Here is a 15,646-nt window from a genome sequence, read left to right on the forward strand (position 1 = left end):
CCTGGATGCGTCCAGAACCGCGGGGCTCGGCGCTGTGGTTCTCTCCTCTCTCCTGACTCTCACTTCCCTCCCCATGCTGACTGTTCGGTCCGTGGCCTGCTTCTCCCACAGCTGGGAGGAGGACAGTGGCTGCACCCACCTCGTTCCTGCTGTGCTTGTAGGAGACATGCTGCTTTAGACTCTCCTTTCGGCTGAACAGCTTCGCACACTCCTCACACTTGAACAGCTTGTCGCCTACGGAGCCAACAAGAACAAGCCGATCCACGACTGCAGCACGGCCGGAGACGCGCGCGCCCTGTCCCTGCACGCGGGGCGGGCAGCCCTCGGCCACGCCGCCCACGGGAGAGGCTGGGACTCACCGTGCGAGCGCACGTGCCGGCTCAGGTTGCTGCTGTTCTGGAAGACCTTGCTGCAGGTGCCGCACTGGTACACCCGCCGGTGCTCCCCCAGCTGCCGCACCAGCTTCCGCCGGATGCCGTGCCGAGTGGAGAGAATCAGACTCCTCTTGAGGGTGATGCTGCCGCTCTGATGATGCGGGAACCTGCCAGGTGGAAGGTAAACAGGAAGACAGGTGGGAGACTGAGTTCAAGGGGGGGAAAGAGCTCAAGGTTACAGTCATCTTGGAAGGGGTCTTTCCAAATCGTCCCAGCTCGATGGGAGAAAGGGGCCAAGCTCGGCATCACCCAGAGCCAGGGGCACCAGAAGGAGACCAGGCACCCATCTTACTGCGTTTGCCTCTGGCCACCAGGAATGTCACACGCAACGTGCGCTTCAACTAGAGCAGCCGGGTCCCTGCAGCTTTCCTCCCGGGTACGGCCTCTACTGTCTTATATTCTCCCTGATCCTGATTTTTAAAATTTCTTCTGCTGTGTTTCTGACTGTTTCCATGGAAACTCTCCGGGCACTCAGATAGACTAAATAAGTAAACAGGTAACAGCATTTCTGACATGACTTTGGTTTCAGTATTTCCACAGGATTCCAGCCTAAGAAGGACCAGGTGCACTTTGATAATAATAAGAGGAACCCCAAAAAGAGCTGGTGGAGAAAAAATTGCCACCAGCTCATTCAGCTTCAAGACAGTAATTTCCCAAGAATGACAACAAAATACAAATATTGTCCTTGTTCGCTGAAAGGAAAAGGAAAACACCAAGTAAGGGATACAATTTATAGAAATTCAAATACAAAACTGCTTTATCACAGCAGCAATATTCATAACAAGAGGCACGGTGCACAAAATTCGTGCATGGGTACGGTCCCTAGGCCTGGCCTGTGATCAGGGCCATCTTTCCCAGATGCCGCAGCTGGCCCCACCCCTCACTGCCACCCACCCCCAGTTCCCCATTCGCCATCGAGTGATCAGAGCCTGACAGCTGGGGGAAGGGACCGAGAGGTGGTCAGTGCACCTCACAGCAACTGGTCGAGCGGTCATTCTGGTCGTTCTGCCGTTTGGTTGATTTGCATATTACTCCCTTATATATATAGATAGGCAAGAGGGGAGGCAGCCCAAGTGCCCACGGAAGCAGGAATGGATAAACCAATTGGTCCATACCACAGTGAATGTTACTCAACCTGAAAAGGGAGGACATTCTGACCTAGGCTACACTTCGATGGACCTTGAGAACATCATGCTGAGTGAAGTAAGCCCGTCACAGAAGGACCAATACTGTGTGATTCCACTTACACAGGCACCTAGGGTGTTCAGATTCACAGACAGGGGCTGGGGGCAGGGGGATAAGGAATAATTATTAAATAATATGGCGTTTCAGTTTAAGGAAGATAAAGATAGTGAATGTATTAAAACCACTGACCTATACTCTTAAAAATTATGATGATGGTAAAGTTCATGTTATATCTATTTTACCAAATAAAAGTATTTCTCAAACTGTTTTCACAGTGGACGCACCATTAAGCTCCTAGGTCCAGAGTGTTCCTGCTGCTTGCTCAGAAACACACTCATCCGCTTCCCCCACGAGAAGCAAACCCCTCTCGTCAGGCCCTCCCTCCCCACGAATCCGCTGCCCCCCGCTTCCTGCCCCGAGCGCTGTGGCAGGACTCACTTTGGCACTGAAGTGGCCTCGCTGGTGGTGGTGGCCAGCTTCCCCAAAACCAGCTCCATGATGTGCTCGTCGGGCGCCGCAGGCACGGGCTCGTCCGGTGGCACCTCGGTGATGATCTCTGCCACTTGCTCTGTGCAGACAGAACGGGACCGCCACGTCACAGCTGGGCAGGGGACGGAACACAGCCAGCCCAGACGGCACGCCCAGGGCACCACAGCCGGGCCGGTTTACACGGTTAACAAAAGAAAGGAAAACTAGCGATGTTTTAGAACCCACATATTTATCTGAATATATAGAAAATCAAAATGGTATTCATAACTCAAATCTAGGTTATAAATTGTGATGCTTTTTTAAAACCACGGCAGTCCTAGCACTATTTCAATCCCTCAGCAGACCAACCCAAACCAAAACATTTTCACACATATTGGGATCTTAAAATGTATTAAATTAGGGGTGTCAGAGACTGAGAAATATTAATTTTGTTATTAGACAAGCCACCTTGAGTATGTTCAAAAGCAGATAACCGCAAACACAAGAGACAAATATGACATAACCACAATAATAGGGACCCGGGTCCGAACCTCTGGACAAACGAAACATGGGAAGATTACACACAAAAATTAGCACTGGTCCTCCCACTTGCCTCCTACATGCCTTCCCAATGCAGCTAACCACTAGTGAACTAATGCAGCTAACCACTAGTGAACTAATCGCTGAAGAGGCTCCTGCCCCTTCACTGGCCCTGGCCTGTTTAGAGAAGGGAAACTGTGCAGGAAGTCTAACCCCTCAGACCCTGTCAGGTCCACAGAGCACAGCCTGCTGGCTCCGCCCCCAGGGCCAGCCCTCACCTGCGGGCTCCACCCCCAGGGCCAGCCCTCACCTGCAGGCTCCGCCCCCAGGGCCAGCCCTCACCTGCTGGCTCCGCCCCCAGGGCCAGCCCTCACCTGAAGGCTCCGCCCCCAGGGCCAGCCCTCACCTGCTGGCTCCGCCCCCAGGGCCAGCCCTCACCTGCAGGCTCCGCCCCCAGGGCCAGCCCTCACCTGCTGGCTCCGCCCCCAGGGCCAGCCCTCACCTGCGGGCTCCTTGTCTTCAATGATGACCAGTGGCTGTTCTGGTTTCTGTTCGGGTTTCGAGGCTTTGGGTTTTCTCCCCCTTCGAGGCTTTTTCTTCTGCTCTTTGGCTGCACTGATGCTCTTGGGGACTGCGGGAGGCTCCCCCCGAGACCCGTCAGGTTCCTTCTCTGGAGCCCCTTCCTGCTGGCTGGCTGGGGGGAGGCTTTTGGTTTGTTCCAAGTGACCCAACAGATGCTCTGCAGGAGAGGGAGGCAGGGGCACAGGGGCGCGAGGGAGCCGGTCAGTGTCCGCTCCCTCCCCGACTGCTTGTTTCTGTTTTCAATTTTATTTGCTAATAGTGCGCCCTCTGCAGAGGTAACCTGTATTCCCACTGCTTTTGAAAAGAGAGCATTCCCATGCACCAAGCACAACGAGTATTTAAACAGTCAGATGATAAAAGCAGGGCAGTTCTGTACAAAGGAAAGGCTGAGCACACACATATGTGCGAAGAGGACTGTGGAAGGCTATGTCAACGCGTCTCTCATGATGGTAACAGTCTAGGCAATTTTGCTTTTCGTCTTTAAGCTTATTTGCATTTTCTAATTTTTCCACAATAAATACATAACACGATTACTTAAAAGTGTAACCTCTAAGAGGAAAAGAGAAATATTCAATTTGTGATAAACACCATGTCTTTAAAAACACTGCATAAAAGCAAAAAGACAAAAACTGCTTTATTTTCAACTGAAGAAGGCCTCAGAGGCCTCCCAAGACAAGAAAACTGGACGAGTAGCCACAGTCCCCCTGAAGGTGAGTCCGGCACAGCCCAGCCGGCACCAGCAGGAAGGAGGAGGGAGGACTGGCGGGAGGATGGGACTAATGCACCAGGTGACAGAAGGCACCTGGGTGCTCCCTGGGCCCAGGACTGATTCTTCCTATTGTAAAGCTCTACTGGGTCGACTCAGGCGCTGTGTATGAAGAGGCCGCTGTGCCTTCATTTGTCCCATATGGAGGGACACTGTGCTGGGCGAGTGCCCTCAAGAACGAGGGAGAAAAAGAAAATTACACAGCAGACACATGTTGTGTGACACATGTCATAGAAGGGTTTGGCGGTTCAGCCGCACAGAACAAGGCAACAGTGAGCGCACCTGGCTGCAAACACTTGGAAAGACGAGATAAAATACAGACCTCCCCCCGCCCACTGTAATACACTGCTGAGCTTACGAGCCAGAAGACCTCGTGATGCCAGATATGCAGAGGCCCTTCAAGCCAAAGTGTAAAAGCATGAGCTGGGGAGGCACTGGGCTGGGGGAGGCACTGGGCTGGGGGAGGCACCGGGCTGGGGAGGCACTGGGCTGGGGAGGCACTGGGCTGGGGGAGGCACTGGGCTGGGGGAGGCACCGGGCTGGGGAGGCACTGGGCTGGGGAGGCACTGGGCTGGGGGAGGCACCGGGCTGGGGAGGCACTGGGCTGGGGAGGCACTGGGCGGGGGAGGCACTGGGCTGGGGGAGGCACTGGGCTGGGGAGGCACTGGGCTGGGGAGGCACCGGGCTGGGGAGGCACTGGGCTGGGGGAGGCACCGGGCTGGGGAGGCACTGGGCTGGGGAGGCACTGGGCTGGGGGAGGCACCGGGCTGGGGAGGCACTGGGCTGGGGGAGGCACTGGGTGGGGGAGGCACTGGGCTGGGGAGGCACTGGGCTGGGGGAGGCACCGGGCTGGGGAGGCACTGGGCTGGGGGAGGCACCGGGTGGGGGAGGCACTGGGCTGGGGAGGCACTGGGCTGGGGAGGCACTGGGCTGGGGGAGGCACCGGGCTGGGGAGGCACTGGGCTGGGGGAGGCACTGGGTGGGGGAGGCACCGGGCTGGGGAGGCACTGGGCTGGGGAGGCACTGGGCTGGGGAGGCACTGGGCTGGGGAGGCACTGGGCTGGGGGAGGCATTGGGTGGGGGAAGCACTGGGCTGGGGAGGCACTGGGCTGGGGGAGGCACTGGGCTGGGGAGGCACTGGGCTGGGGAGGCACTGGGCTGGGGGAGGCACGGGTGGGGGGGAGGCACCTGGGTGGGGGGGAGGCACCTCGGTCGGGGGGAGGCACTGGGAGGGGGGGAGGCACCGGGCTGGAGGAGGCACCGGGCTGGGGGAGGCACTGGGCTGGGGGAGGCATTGGGTGGGGGAGGCACTGGGCTGGGGAGGCACTGGGCTGGGGGAGGCACTGGGCTGGGGAGGCACTGGGCTGGGGAGGCACTGGGCTGGGGGAGGCATTGGGTGGGGGAAGCACTGGGCTGGGGAGGCACTGGGCTGGGGGAGGCACTGGGCTGGGGAGGCACTGGGCTGGGGAGGCACTGGGCTGGGGGAGGCATTGGGTGGGGGAGGCACTGGGCTGGGGAGGCACTGGGCTGGGGGAGGCATTGGGTGGGGGAGGCACTGGGCTGGGGAGGCACTGGGCTGGGGAGGCACTGGGCTGGGGAGGCACTGGGCTGGGGAGGCACTGGGCTGGGGAGGCACTGGGCTGGGGGAGGCACTGGGCTGGGGGAGGCACCGGGCTGGGGAGGCACTGGGCTGGGGGAGGCACTGGGCTGGGGAGGCACTGGGCTGGGGGAGGCACTGGGCTGGGGGAGGCACCGGGCTGGGGAGGCACTGGGCTGGGGGAGGCACTGGGCTGGGGGAGGCACCGGGCTGGGGAGGCACTGGGCTGGGGGAGGCACCAGGCTGGGGAGGCACTGGGCGGGGGAGGCACGGGTGGGGGGGAGGCACTGGGCTGGGGGAGGCACTGGGCTGGGGGAGGCACTGGGCTGGGGGAGGCACGGGTGGGGGGGAGGCACCTGGGTGGGGGGGAGGCACCTCGGTCGGGGGGAGGCACTGGGAGGGGGGGAGGCACCGGGCTGGAGGAGGCACCGGGCTGGGGGAGGCACTGGGCTGGGGAGGCACTGGGTGGGGGGGAGGCACTGGGCGGGGCTGGTTCCCCAGGCACGCAGGCCTGGGAGACAGGCTTGAGGCTCACTAAAGCCAGGGCGCCTCCGACGCCATGCATTTTGCTGTCCAAAGGGATGGTGTACTAGAGAGTCCAGTCTCAGTGACCTCAACATAGGGCTTTCAGAACTCTGACTCAACAACGGCCCCGCCGGCCCCGCCTTACCGTTCAGGAGCTGCAGCTCCAGGAAGGTGGCGGAACACACCTTACACACCCATGGGCTCGGCTCGGATTCCACCGGGGTGCTGCTGTCCGGGGTGCCTGCAGCTTCAAGAGAGAGACGAGGTGACCCACCGCAGTTCATCTGTCCACGAAGGCCCCGCCCTGCAGAAAACCACCTGTCCTACAGGTGGCAATGACACAGCGATCGCCCATGGACCACTTTCAATGGTCCAGGCACCACCCTGTTCTCGGGATGTCCTCATGTCACAGATGAGGACACGGAGCTCCGAGAGCCACAGTGACCTGATGCAGGGTCTGTCTCCAGTCACAGAAACATGTCTTCCTCCAAAAAGCCAGTCTAGGGCCGTGGTCGGCAAACTCATTAGTCAACAGAGCCAAATATCAACAGTACAACGATGGAAATTTCTTTGGAGAGCCAAATTTTTTAAACTTAAACTTCTTCTAACGCCACTTCTTCAAAACAGACTCGCCCAGGCCATGGTATTTTATGGAAGAGCCACACTCAAGGGGCCAAAGAGCCGCATGTGGCTCGCGAGCCACAGTTTGCCGACCACGGGTCTAGTGGGACCAGGCCCATCCTTCATACAACCTGGAGAAAAAAAATGCATCCTACAGACAAAACCAAATTCCTCGCTCTCTCATCGGCTCCCACAACAAGGGACTCACACAGCCAGTCAGTGTGCCTTGAGCCTGGTGTGGCCGCCGCCTCGCCCAGCGCTGCCACCACTTTGTGCAGCGATAGGAATCCTCTGAGCGTGCTGTCCGGGACGGCGGCCACATGTGCTCGTGTCCCCGAGAAACTGAAGTCTTAAATCCATTTAATCTGCATTTGGATTTGAATAGCCCCCCGGGGCGGGTGGCTGCTGTCCACGCAGTGCCTCCAGTCCTTCCCTGCAAAACCACGGGGGCTAAGAAGGGAGGAGATGACCAGGGTCCATGGAGGACAGAGGGAGGCCCTGGCTCTGAGGAGGGGAACTACAGCTCCTTTAAAAAAAAACTGCGGGTGCTCTCGTGGGACCTAAATGTTGGGGCCCTGATCTTCTGGCCCAGCCTGGTTTCTCTAACCCTGCCTGGCTGATCAGGGCTGGACCGAGGCCATGAGCCATCACCACCACGTCCACTCGCTCACTACACAGCCCGTGTGGACACTCATGGGCCACTCGCACAGCAACTCCTGGGCCTTTAACTGAATCACCCAGAACGACGAAGACTGCTCATGCACTTGGTATCGGGGGAAAGGCGGGCAGAGGCAGTGCGGGGGGGCCTGGGCAGCTGCTGTGTCACTAGCTGACCCACGGGCCTGGCACACAGAGGCGGGTGTTACCTCGGGCCCCGGGGAAAGGCCTACCTGAGAGTCACCAGCACGGCCAGGGCTACATGATCACTCAACAGGTGGTGCTCTCAGGAAGAAGAGAAATAAAGAATCCCACTAACCACATAGGTAAGAGGAGTCAACAACTTTCCATGCATTTTCAGAAATACTTGCTTGCCACTTGTCTCAAAACAGAAAACCATAAAAAGTATTTCTAAAATTTTAGAGTACCTAACTCAAAGCCTTGCTTGGGGTGAGCCTGCCTTCCAGTTTATGCTGGTTGTCCTGACATAATTATTAGGTGCTCTCTCTGCCCCCACCCCCCACCCCCCGCTGTTCTCAGAAGCGTAGAGGAGGAACCAGCCACCCTCATATTCCTGAATTGTGAGTGGTTAGGACTAATTTCATTAAAATCTATCGTCTCCAAAATCAGCTCCAGATGAAAGAAAGAGCTCTCCAGCAGGTAAAAAGACACAGGACAACGGTAACTCCGATAAGTGGCACCAGGCTCTGCTTTGGCCTTGACCTTGAGAGTCGTGAGGGGTGTGCCATCATCCAGGACACAAACGACAAGGTCAGCCTCTAACAACCCAAATGCTGACAGGCCGTCTGGCCGCTCCCAGGCACACACGGCGTCAGCTGCCTATGCCACAAGGAATCGGGCACAAGGAGACCAGGTCAGAAGGAGCTTGGTGACCCTGGACAGGTGAACAAAGCCTGGTGGCAGCCGTGTCCCGGGGTCTCTCGGGGCCGTGGAAAGGACCCGTGCCACCAAGACGCACAGGCAGGAGAGATTTTTTAAGGTGACGACAGCATTTTATTTATTTATTTATTTAGTCACTCAACTTTTATTTACTTATTTTTCCTGGACCCTGGTTTGTCAGATACGCACTTTGATTTGCTTTTCCAACAGAAACATCAGGTTTGAGCCAATCACATGTATGACTGTCACGGGGTATTTCTTTGCGCACACATACATGTGTGCACACACAAGTGGACGCACACACCCCGATTCTGGAGGAGGCTGCAAGGTGACAGCCCCACCCGGGAGCCAGACTCCTCCATCTCCTGCGCTGGGACCAGGGCAGGCTCCTCACCCCTCTGTGGTCGGTTTCCTCTGCCCAAACCAGGGACAACGCGCAGCCTCAGAGGACGAGGCTGAGTCACTGTGGAGTGCGAAGGACTCCCTGCCCCAGAGCTACGAGGTGCAACCTCCCACCAGCAGACGTCTGGCTCCGGTGTGGGCTCTAACTGTCTGCCCGCTGGGATATTTAACAAGCAGAACAGACCGGACAAGGGGGTCAAACCACCCCCTCTGTCCTCCCCACGCACAGCCAGCTCGCCAGCACAATTCCTCACTAACGCTGGGTTCCTGCGTGCAGCCAAGAGGCCCTCGGCCCCACGGCGAGGCTCCCACCTACCGTGGACACCAGAGCAGGCCTGCTTCAGCATGGGCTTGTCCATCTTCTTGGCGTAAAAGGCCGCGTACCACACGCGCAGCTCGGTGCCAGGGGGGATGTCCCTCGAGGTGGTGAAGTACACGTCGTTGCCGTGCTGGTAGGCCGTCAGGTTCTGGTGCTCGGGCTCCACCGCCGGCCGCACCAGCATCATCCAGTTGCAGTCGTCCTCGTTGGAGGTGTCAAAGCACACGGGGTGCCCATCCTTCTGGAACACCTGAGGGGAGCACGCCCGCCAGGGGCCGAGGAGGATCCTGTTACCCACCCGTCTGCGTGTCAGCGTGTGTGTGTGTTGGGGGGGGGGGGGGGGGTTAAGCAGTCTAGACGGTTCTACTGTGGAGGACACATGAAGCTGTGTACTGGTCCTGTTCAGGGGTTTACAGTAGCTACGAGGGTCTTACACAGGTCAGGCTGGTCATAGGCAATAGACAGTGGGGGACACGGTAAAAGATCCAGGTGTCATAGGGAGACCCGAGTTCTATGCCTGGCCCAGGTGGGGACTGGAACATCAGCGCTACGGGGACACTTGAGTTCTATGCACGGCCCAGTTGGAAACGGAAACACCTGATGTTGAGCTGTGGTCTAGGTGGGTACCTGGGTAGTTCCATTAGTGGCCCAGGTGGCACAGGGAAACCTAAGGTACACTCCTAGGCCAAGGGCGTACTGAGTATAGCCTGAGGTACACTCCTAGGCCAAGGGCGTACTGAGCATAACCTGAGGTACACTCCTAGGCCAAGGGCGTACTGAGCATAACCTGAGGTACACTCCTAGGCCAAGGGCGTACTGAGTATAACCTGAGGTACACTCCTAGGCCAAGGGCGTACTGAGCATAACCTGAGGTACACTCCTAGGCCAAGGGCGTACTGAGCATAACCTGAGGTACACTCCTAGGCCAAGGGCGTACTGAGCATAACCTGAGGTACACTCCTAGGCCAAGGGCGTACTGAGTATAACCTGAGGTACACTCCTAGGCCAAGGGCGTACTGAGTATAACCTGAGGTACACTCCTAGGCCAAGGGCGTACTGAGCATAACCTGAGGTACACTCCTAGGCCAAGGGCGTACTGAGCATAACCTGAGGTACACTCCTAGGCCAAGGGCGTACTGAGCATAACCTGAGGTACACTCCTAGGCCAAGGGCGTACTGAGTATAACCTGAGGTACACTCCTAGGCCAAGGGCGTACTGAGCATAACCTGAGGTACACTCCTAGGCCAAGGGCGTACTGAGTATAACCTGAGGTACACTCCTAGGCCAAGGGCGTACTGAGCATAACCTGAGGTACACTCCTAGGCCAAGGGCGTACTGAGCATAACCTGGGGTACACTCCTAGGCCAAGGGCGTACTGAGTATAACCTGAGGTACACTCCTAGGCCAAGGGCGTACTGAGTATAACCTGAGGTACACTCCTAGGCCAAGGGTGTACTGAGTATAACCTGAGGTACACTCCTAGGCCAAGAGTTACCAGGAGACCTGAGGTCTCTCATGACCAAGCTGGGAAGCGGGATGTCTGAGGTCTACTCCTGGAGTGGGCAAAGAACATCCGAATCCTTCTTTTGGCCTAGGTAGCATGAGGACACCTGAGTTCCATTCCTTGTTCAAGTGTCATCAGAACAGCTGCGTTCCATTCCTAGCACACATGTCATTAAACTCTACGCCCTGTCCAGGCATCGTCGGGACATCTGAGTTCTAAATATGACCTCGCTGGGAGTTAGAATGCCTGAGCTCTACTCCTGGCCCCGGTAGGAACTGGGACACCTGCGCTCTACACCTGATTCAGGTGTCGTTGGGACACCCGAGTTCTCCCCACGGCCCAGTTAGGAACTGGGATGCTGGAGTTCTACTCCTGGCCCAGGTGTCACTGGGATATCTGAGCTCTATACCTGGTCCAGTGCCGCCGACTCACCTGAGTTGTATGCACAGCTCAGCTGGGAACTGGGACACCTGAATTCTATACCTGGTCCAGGTGTGACTGGGCACCTGAGTCCCACACGTGGCCCAGGTGGGAATAGGATGCTAGGCTGTACTCATGGTCCAGATGGGCATCGGGACACGTGAGCTCTCCTGGCTCTATCACAGGGTGCTCAGCGACCTTAGCCAAGTCCCTCGGTCTTCACAGGGGGCGCCCTCAGCTGCAAACCAGCACTGTTCCTTGTGGGTTAAAGGCAGGCAGGCAGCAGGCGGAGAGGCTTGAATATTCTGAAGTTCAAAGTAACCACACAAGTACAGGGGTTCCTGTCCCCTATTTCCTGATGCCTGTGACTTCCTCCCTGGAGGAAGGAGTCTCTCCCCTCTCCTGAGCGTTTCCTGTAGGGGCTGGAGGCCCCTCTGAGGATGAAGCCCTCGGACACTAGAGGGGAGGGCGGAAGGGCCGCCAGGTGCCCAGTGACCCCACCTGGTGTGGAGTGCGCTTCCAGTGGGCCCGGCCTCCCTCCGGTGGCATAAAGCGCTCCAGGCACACAGGTGCCAATCTGAGCCTGTACTGAGAACAGCTCGGGTCAGACACAGACCTTCAGAAGGAGTCACGGAAAGAAACCAAGACGGGCACAAAGGACTTGTTCAAAGGGGCGTGGCCGCGGAGACTGTGTATCGTGTGGCCCGGGTCCCCTGAAGGAGAGCAGCCGACAGCCTCGCCTTCTCTCCTTTCCCTCTTTTCTCGTGAACGTCACGTGCCTTTCCTTCCCCCGTTGTGCTGAAATCTGCCTCGTGAGGTCCATTTTCCAAGCCCCAAACCTGAGGTCATCTACTTCATCTCTGGCCCGAAAGGTGGATCTCTGCTAAGGGTCCGTGAGGAAGGTCCCCTCTGTGGTGAACTGCTGCCCCGGCGCCCTGCTCCCCCGTCTAGTTCACAGGCCTGCTGGGGGCTGTGCCGGGCCAGGCCCAGGGACAGAGCCACCAACAGCGCGCGGGCCCCCGGCCTGCTGGAGCTCCCACGGTCTTATCTCCGCTGCTAAGCCCTCCCTGCGACTTCTATTTTGTTTTCTCTTTCACATAAAAGCTGTCTTATCAGTGACGGGCTTCTGAGAGCTGCCACGCTTTGTACCCGTGTCTCCTCGCTGCCTCAACAAGACGCCTTCCTTCAGAAAGAGTTGGGCAAGCACATGCACTGGCCCCGGTGTGACGGCAACTAGTCCGACACCCCACTGCGACACGTGGCCGAACTGTCACCTCCCACGGCTGCAACGCCCACCTGGGGGGGAACAAGCGGCGGCAGCGTTTGGGGCACCTCCTGCAGACATCTCAAACACCCTCTCTTCGGTGTTTGTGAGGCTGGAAATTACAGGAACAGCCTTTTGTTGGAAACGGCAGAATATTCCCAGGACGTCTGTGAGCCACTGGCACTGGGTGGCTGTGCGGCCCCCTCGCACGGAGGACGGTCACACAGCACGGGCTCCCCCGCCCCGGGGGCACCGCCTTTACCTTCAGCGGGAACGCGGATTCCTTCTCCCACTTGGCGACTCTCCTCGACTCAAAGGGACCGAACTGCGTTCGCTTGACGAGCTGCGTTACAGCAAACACGCCTTCGGCTCCGTCTTCCAGTCGTCTGATTTCCAAGTTGGAAGGAAGGGATGACCTACACATGGAACAAAATAAGTCCTTGTGCCGGCCAGTGTGGCTCGGTGGTGGAGCACTGACCTGTGAACCAGGAGGTCACAGTTCGATTCCTGGTGAGGGCACAGGCCCAGGTTGCGGGTTCAATCCCCAGTGTGGGGCGTGCAGGAGGCAGCCCATCAATGCTTCTCTCTCATCATTAATGTTTCTATCTCTCTCTTCCTCTCTGAAATCAATAAAAATATATTTAAAAACACACACAAAATAAACCGAGTCCCTGAGCACCATCGGCGGGGGCAGCCACTCGCACCAGGACACAGATGGTTACGAGAGATGAAAAGCTGGCTCTCACGGACCACCCCACGCACACGATGGAGGGCCACTTACTGAAGGACGGTTACAATCCCGTCCACCAGAGACAGAGCCAACACTCCGGTGCTCCAGGGGCGGGTGTGACGGGCCAGCAGGGATGGCGCAGACAGCTCTCACTAGCGAAGCACAGTCCAGGGAGAGAGGACTACGGCAGCTTCGGGACGAAGTGCCACGTGGAAAGTCCACGAGAAAGACAGAAAGAGCCACGTATTCCAAAGGCCAGAGGAGGCTTCCGGCTGGGCTGAACCGCCGGTTTCATGGAGGGTGCGGGCTCTTTAAGGAAACCAGGAGAAGGTCAAGGGGTGCTGGAGGAGAGGGCACGTGGGCTGGGACTCCAGCACCAGCCACAGCATCAGCGAGCCGGAGGAACCGGACGGAGGGTCCCACTGTGGGACAGACAGCCCCCAGTGGAGTTTTGTGGGCACAGACAGCCGCTGGAGGTTTGGGGGAGCGCTGACCCAATCTCTATTTAGGCAAGAATATTAATCTCTTTGTTTTGAGAAGGTAACTCACAGTGAGGAAAAGGAAATAAATAAAAAGGCTGGGAAACCAGTTGGGAGGCTTCTAGAAACAGCACCGATGAGGACAGTGCCTCCATGTGCCGGCACCGGACCGTGGACACTGAGCACAGTGATCTCACAGGGACTGCTATGCTGTTCTATCTACAGATGAGGCAACGGAGGTGCAGAGAGAAGGCCTCGTCCAAGTTCAAAGAGCTGCTGCGTGTCACTCAGCCCTTGCTCCGCCCCCAGTGACACGGCTCCCACGGGGACACATGGCATGGCAGGGCCACCGAGCCTCCTGACTGGATCTGCAGGTGCTTTTCCAGAAGCTGCCATGGCTCTGCCTTGCGACCTGCACTCACTACTGCCTCTACCCCATCCCACCTTGCCCACAGGGGGCACCTGACGGCAGGATGGCGGCCTACATTCGGGCCACAGGGAAACCGTGCGAAGAGACCTACAACTTGGCCATCGCTCCTCAGCCCATAAACCAACCCAACCCATCCGTTCTTCCTGGCACTGTCTGGGTCTCAGTGTGGCTGCTCAGAGCCATGAACGAGACAGACATTCCCTCTGAAGCTTGACACATGTCTCGGCTCCTCCTGGCGGCACGCCACTCAGTTCACAGGGGCATGGAAATCACAGGCGCCCCTGGGAGCGGAGGACGGTCCTTCTCACTACAAGTCAGTGCCCCCCTTCGTGCAGACGTGACACCGCCAGGCCCTCCCCGCAGCCAGGCCCTCCCCGCAGCCAGGCCCTCCCCGCAGCCAGGCCCTCACTGCAGGCAGGCCCTCCCCTCAGCCAGGCCTTCCCCGCACCCAGGCCCTCCCCGCACCCAGGCCCTCACTGCAGGCAGGCCCTCCCCTCAGCCAGGCCTTCCCCGCACCCAGGCCCTCCCCTCAGCCAGGCCCTCCCCTCAGCCAGGCCCTCCCCTCAGCCAGGCCCTCCCTGCAGTGGACACGCGGACAACCCTGTCAGACAGGCAGCACTGCAAACACAGTCCGAGGCGCTCACTCACCTGGCCCTGCTTAGCACAAAGGAGTCTTTGACCATGACCACCGGGCCCAGCTCAGGACATTCCGAGTCGTGGTACTGGCTGCAGTCCTCACACCCTGCAAATAGACAGCCAGCGTCACCAGGAGGACACTGCTTGGCTCCGAGCCCGATGGGGGTGACTGAAGTGCTCCCCACAAACAAAACAGTGCAAACCCAGGACGTGCCCAAGGAGAAGGCTCAGCTCAATGGTACATGAGTCCCCACTGTGGTGACGAAGAATGAGAGCTTCCCAAGGAATGACAATAAACAAAGTCACCAAGTTCACCGTTTACCATCAATCTACCGCATCGTAAGCCCCTTTCTATGCCCTTGGGTTACTTTGCTGCATCCGCCGCCGCCCCCTGCGCCGTGCGCTTTGCTGGGAGTTTAGAAAGATGAGCCCGTTGGAACTACACCCGGCAACACGTGTCTCGTGTAATAAATCGTGTTTTTTAAAGCAAGTAAAGCCATCTCAACTGAAAAAGACAGCTCTTCTGTCTGATAAAGACCAAATGTGGACGTGGCTTTGCCCGGACAGCCGGCGCCACAGCAGCCACACCGGGGCCCAGGCCACTCACAGATGAACATGATCTCCTCGCTGCCATCCTCAGCCATCGCCGACACCTGTCAGGGCACGAGAGCGAGAGAGTGTCGTTAGTGACGGGCTTTTTGCTAACGGCCTCCTCGCGCCTGGGCTTTAAGGCACAGGCGGGGGGTGGGGGTCCCCTTTATGGTGGGATGGGGCTGGGCCTTGAAATGTGTTCTCACCCAAAATAATGTTGTTTTTAATAAAAGCAATTGAGTTGAATGGCCTCTATGAGGAAGTCTGCATGAATTCACACTTTCATCTTTTTATACTAGCCGTGTTTCCATTGGTAAAATAAATATATCATCATTTTTTAAAAGCCACTTTTCACACTGTCCCTTTTTTTCCTTCCTCACTGGTCTGTGACTTCCCCCGGGGCAACCGCGCCTGTGCTGCCTCCGGGGGCCTGCGACCCAGGGAGCACTCGGTTCTCCTGGGACTAAAGCAACCGTGACCTCGTGCGGGGGGCGCCCCTGTCAGATCCGGTCACTTCTGTTCCCTAGTCATCCTCCAGGCACAGCTCAAGAGTGACCGGCACAGAGGCAGCTGGGCTCAGACCCCCCACATATTT

At 57.9% G+C, this 15,646-nt stretch overlaps 1 protein-coding gene across 4 annotated transcripts in view; it reads right to left on the reverse strand.

The window, feature by feature from the left end:
• Window positions 1-15,646, reverse strand: part of PRDM15 (PR/SET domain 15) — a 53,963-nt gene that overhangs the window by 24,123 nt on the left and 14,194 nt on the right. For 3 of the 4 annotated variants that reach the window (XM_079766865.1, XM_079766862.1, XM_079766863.1), the window contains exons 2-10: window positions 15,068-15,113; window positions 14,473-14,566; window positions 12,448-12,601; window positions 8,994-9,246; window positions 6,243-6,344; window positions 3,130-3,366; window positions 2,058-2,187; window positions 360-541; window positions 140-234 (exon numbers count right to left, since the gene is read on the reverse strand). In XM_079766865.1, coding sequence (XP_079622991.1) covers window positions 140-234; window positions 360-541; window positions 2,058-2,187; window positions 3,130-3,366; window positions 6,243-6,344; window positions 8,994-9,246; window positions 12,448-12,601; window positions 14,473-14,566; window positions 15,068-15,104 — 1,284 coding nt within the window. In that variant the 5' untranslated portion in view covers window positions 15,105-15,113. The remainder of the gene's footprint in view (window positions 1-139; window positions 235-359; window positions 542-2,057; window positions 2,188-3,129; window positions 3,367-6,242; window positions 6,345-8,993; window positions 9,247-12,447; window positions 12,602-14,472; window positions 14,567-15,067; window positions 15,114-15,646) is intronic. The other variant, XM_079766864.1, reaches the window with a different exon arrangement.

This window comes from Cnephaeus nilssonii, assembly GCF_951640355.1.
Source record: "Cnephaeus nilssonii genome assembly, chromosome: 3".
NCBI classification, from domain to species: domain Eukaryota; kingdom Metazoa; phylum Chordata; class Mammalia; order Chiroptera; family Vespertilionidae; genus Cnephaeus; species Cnephaeus nilssonii.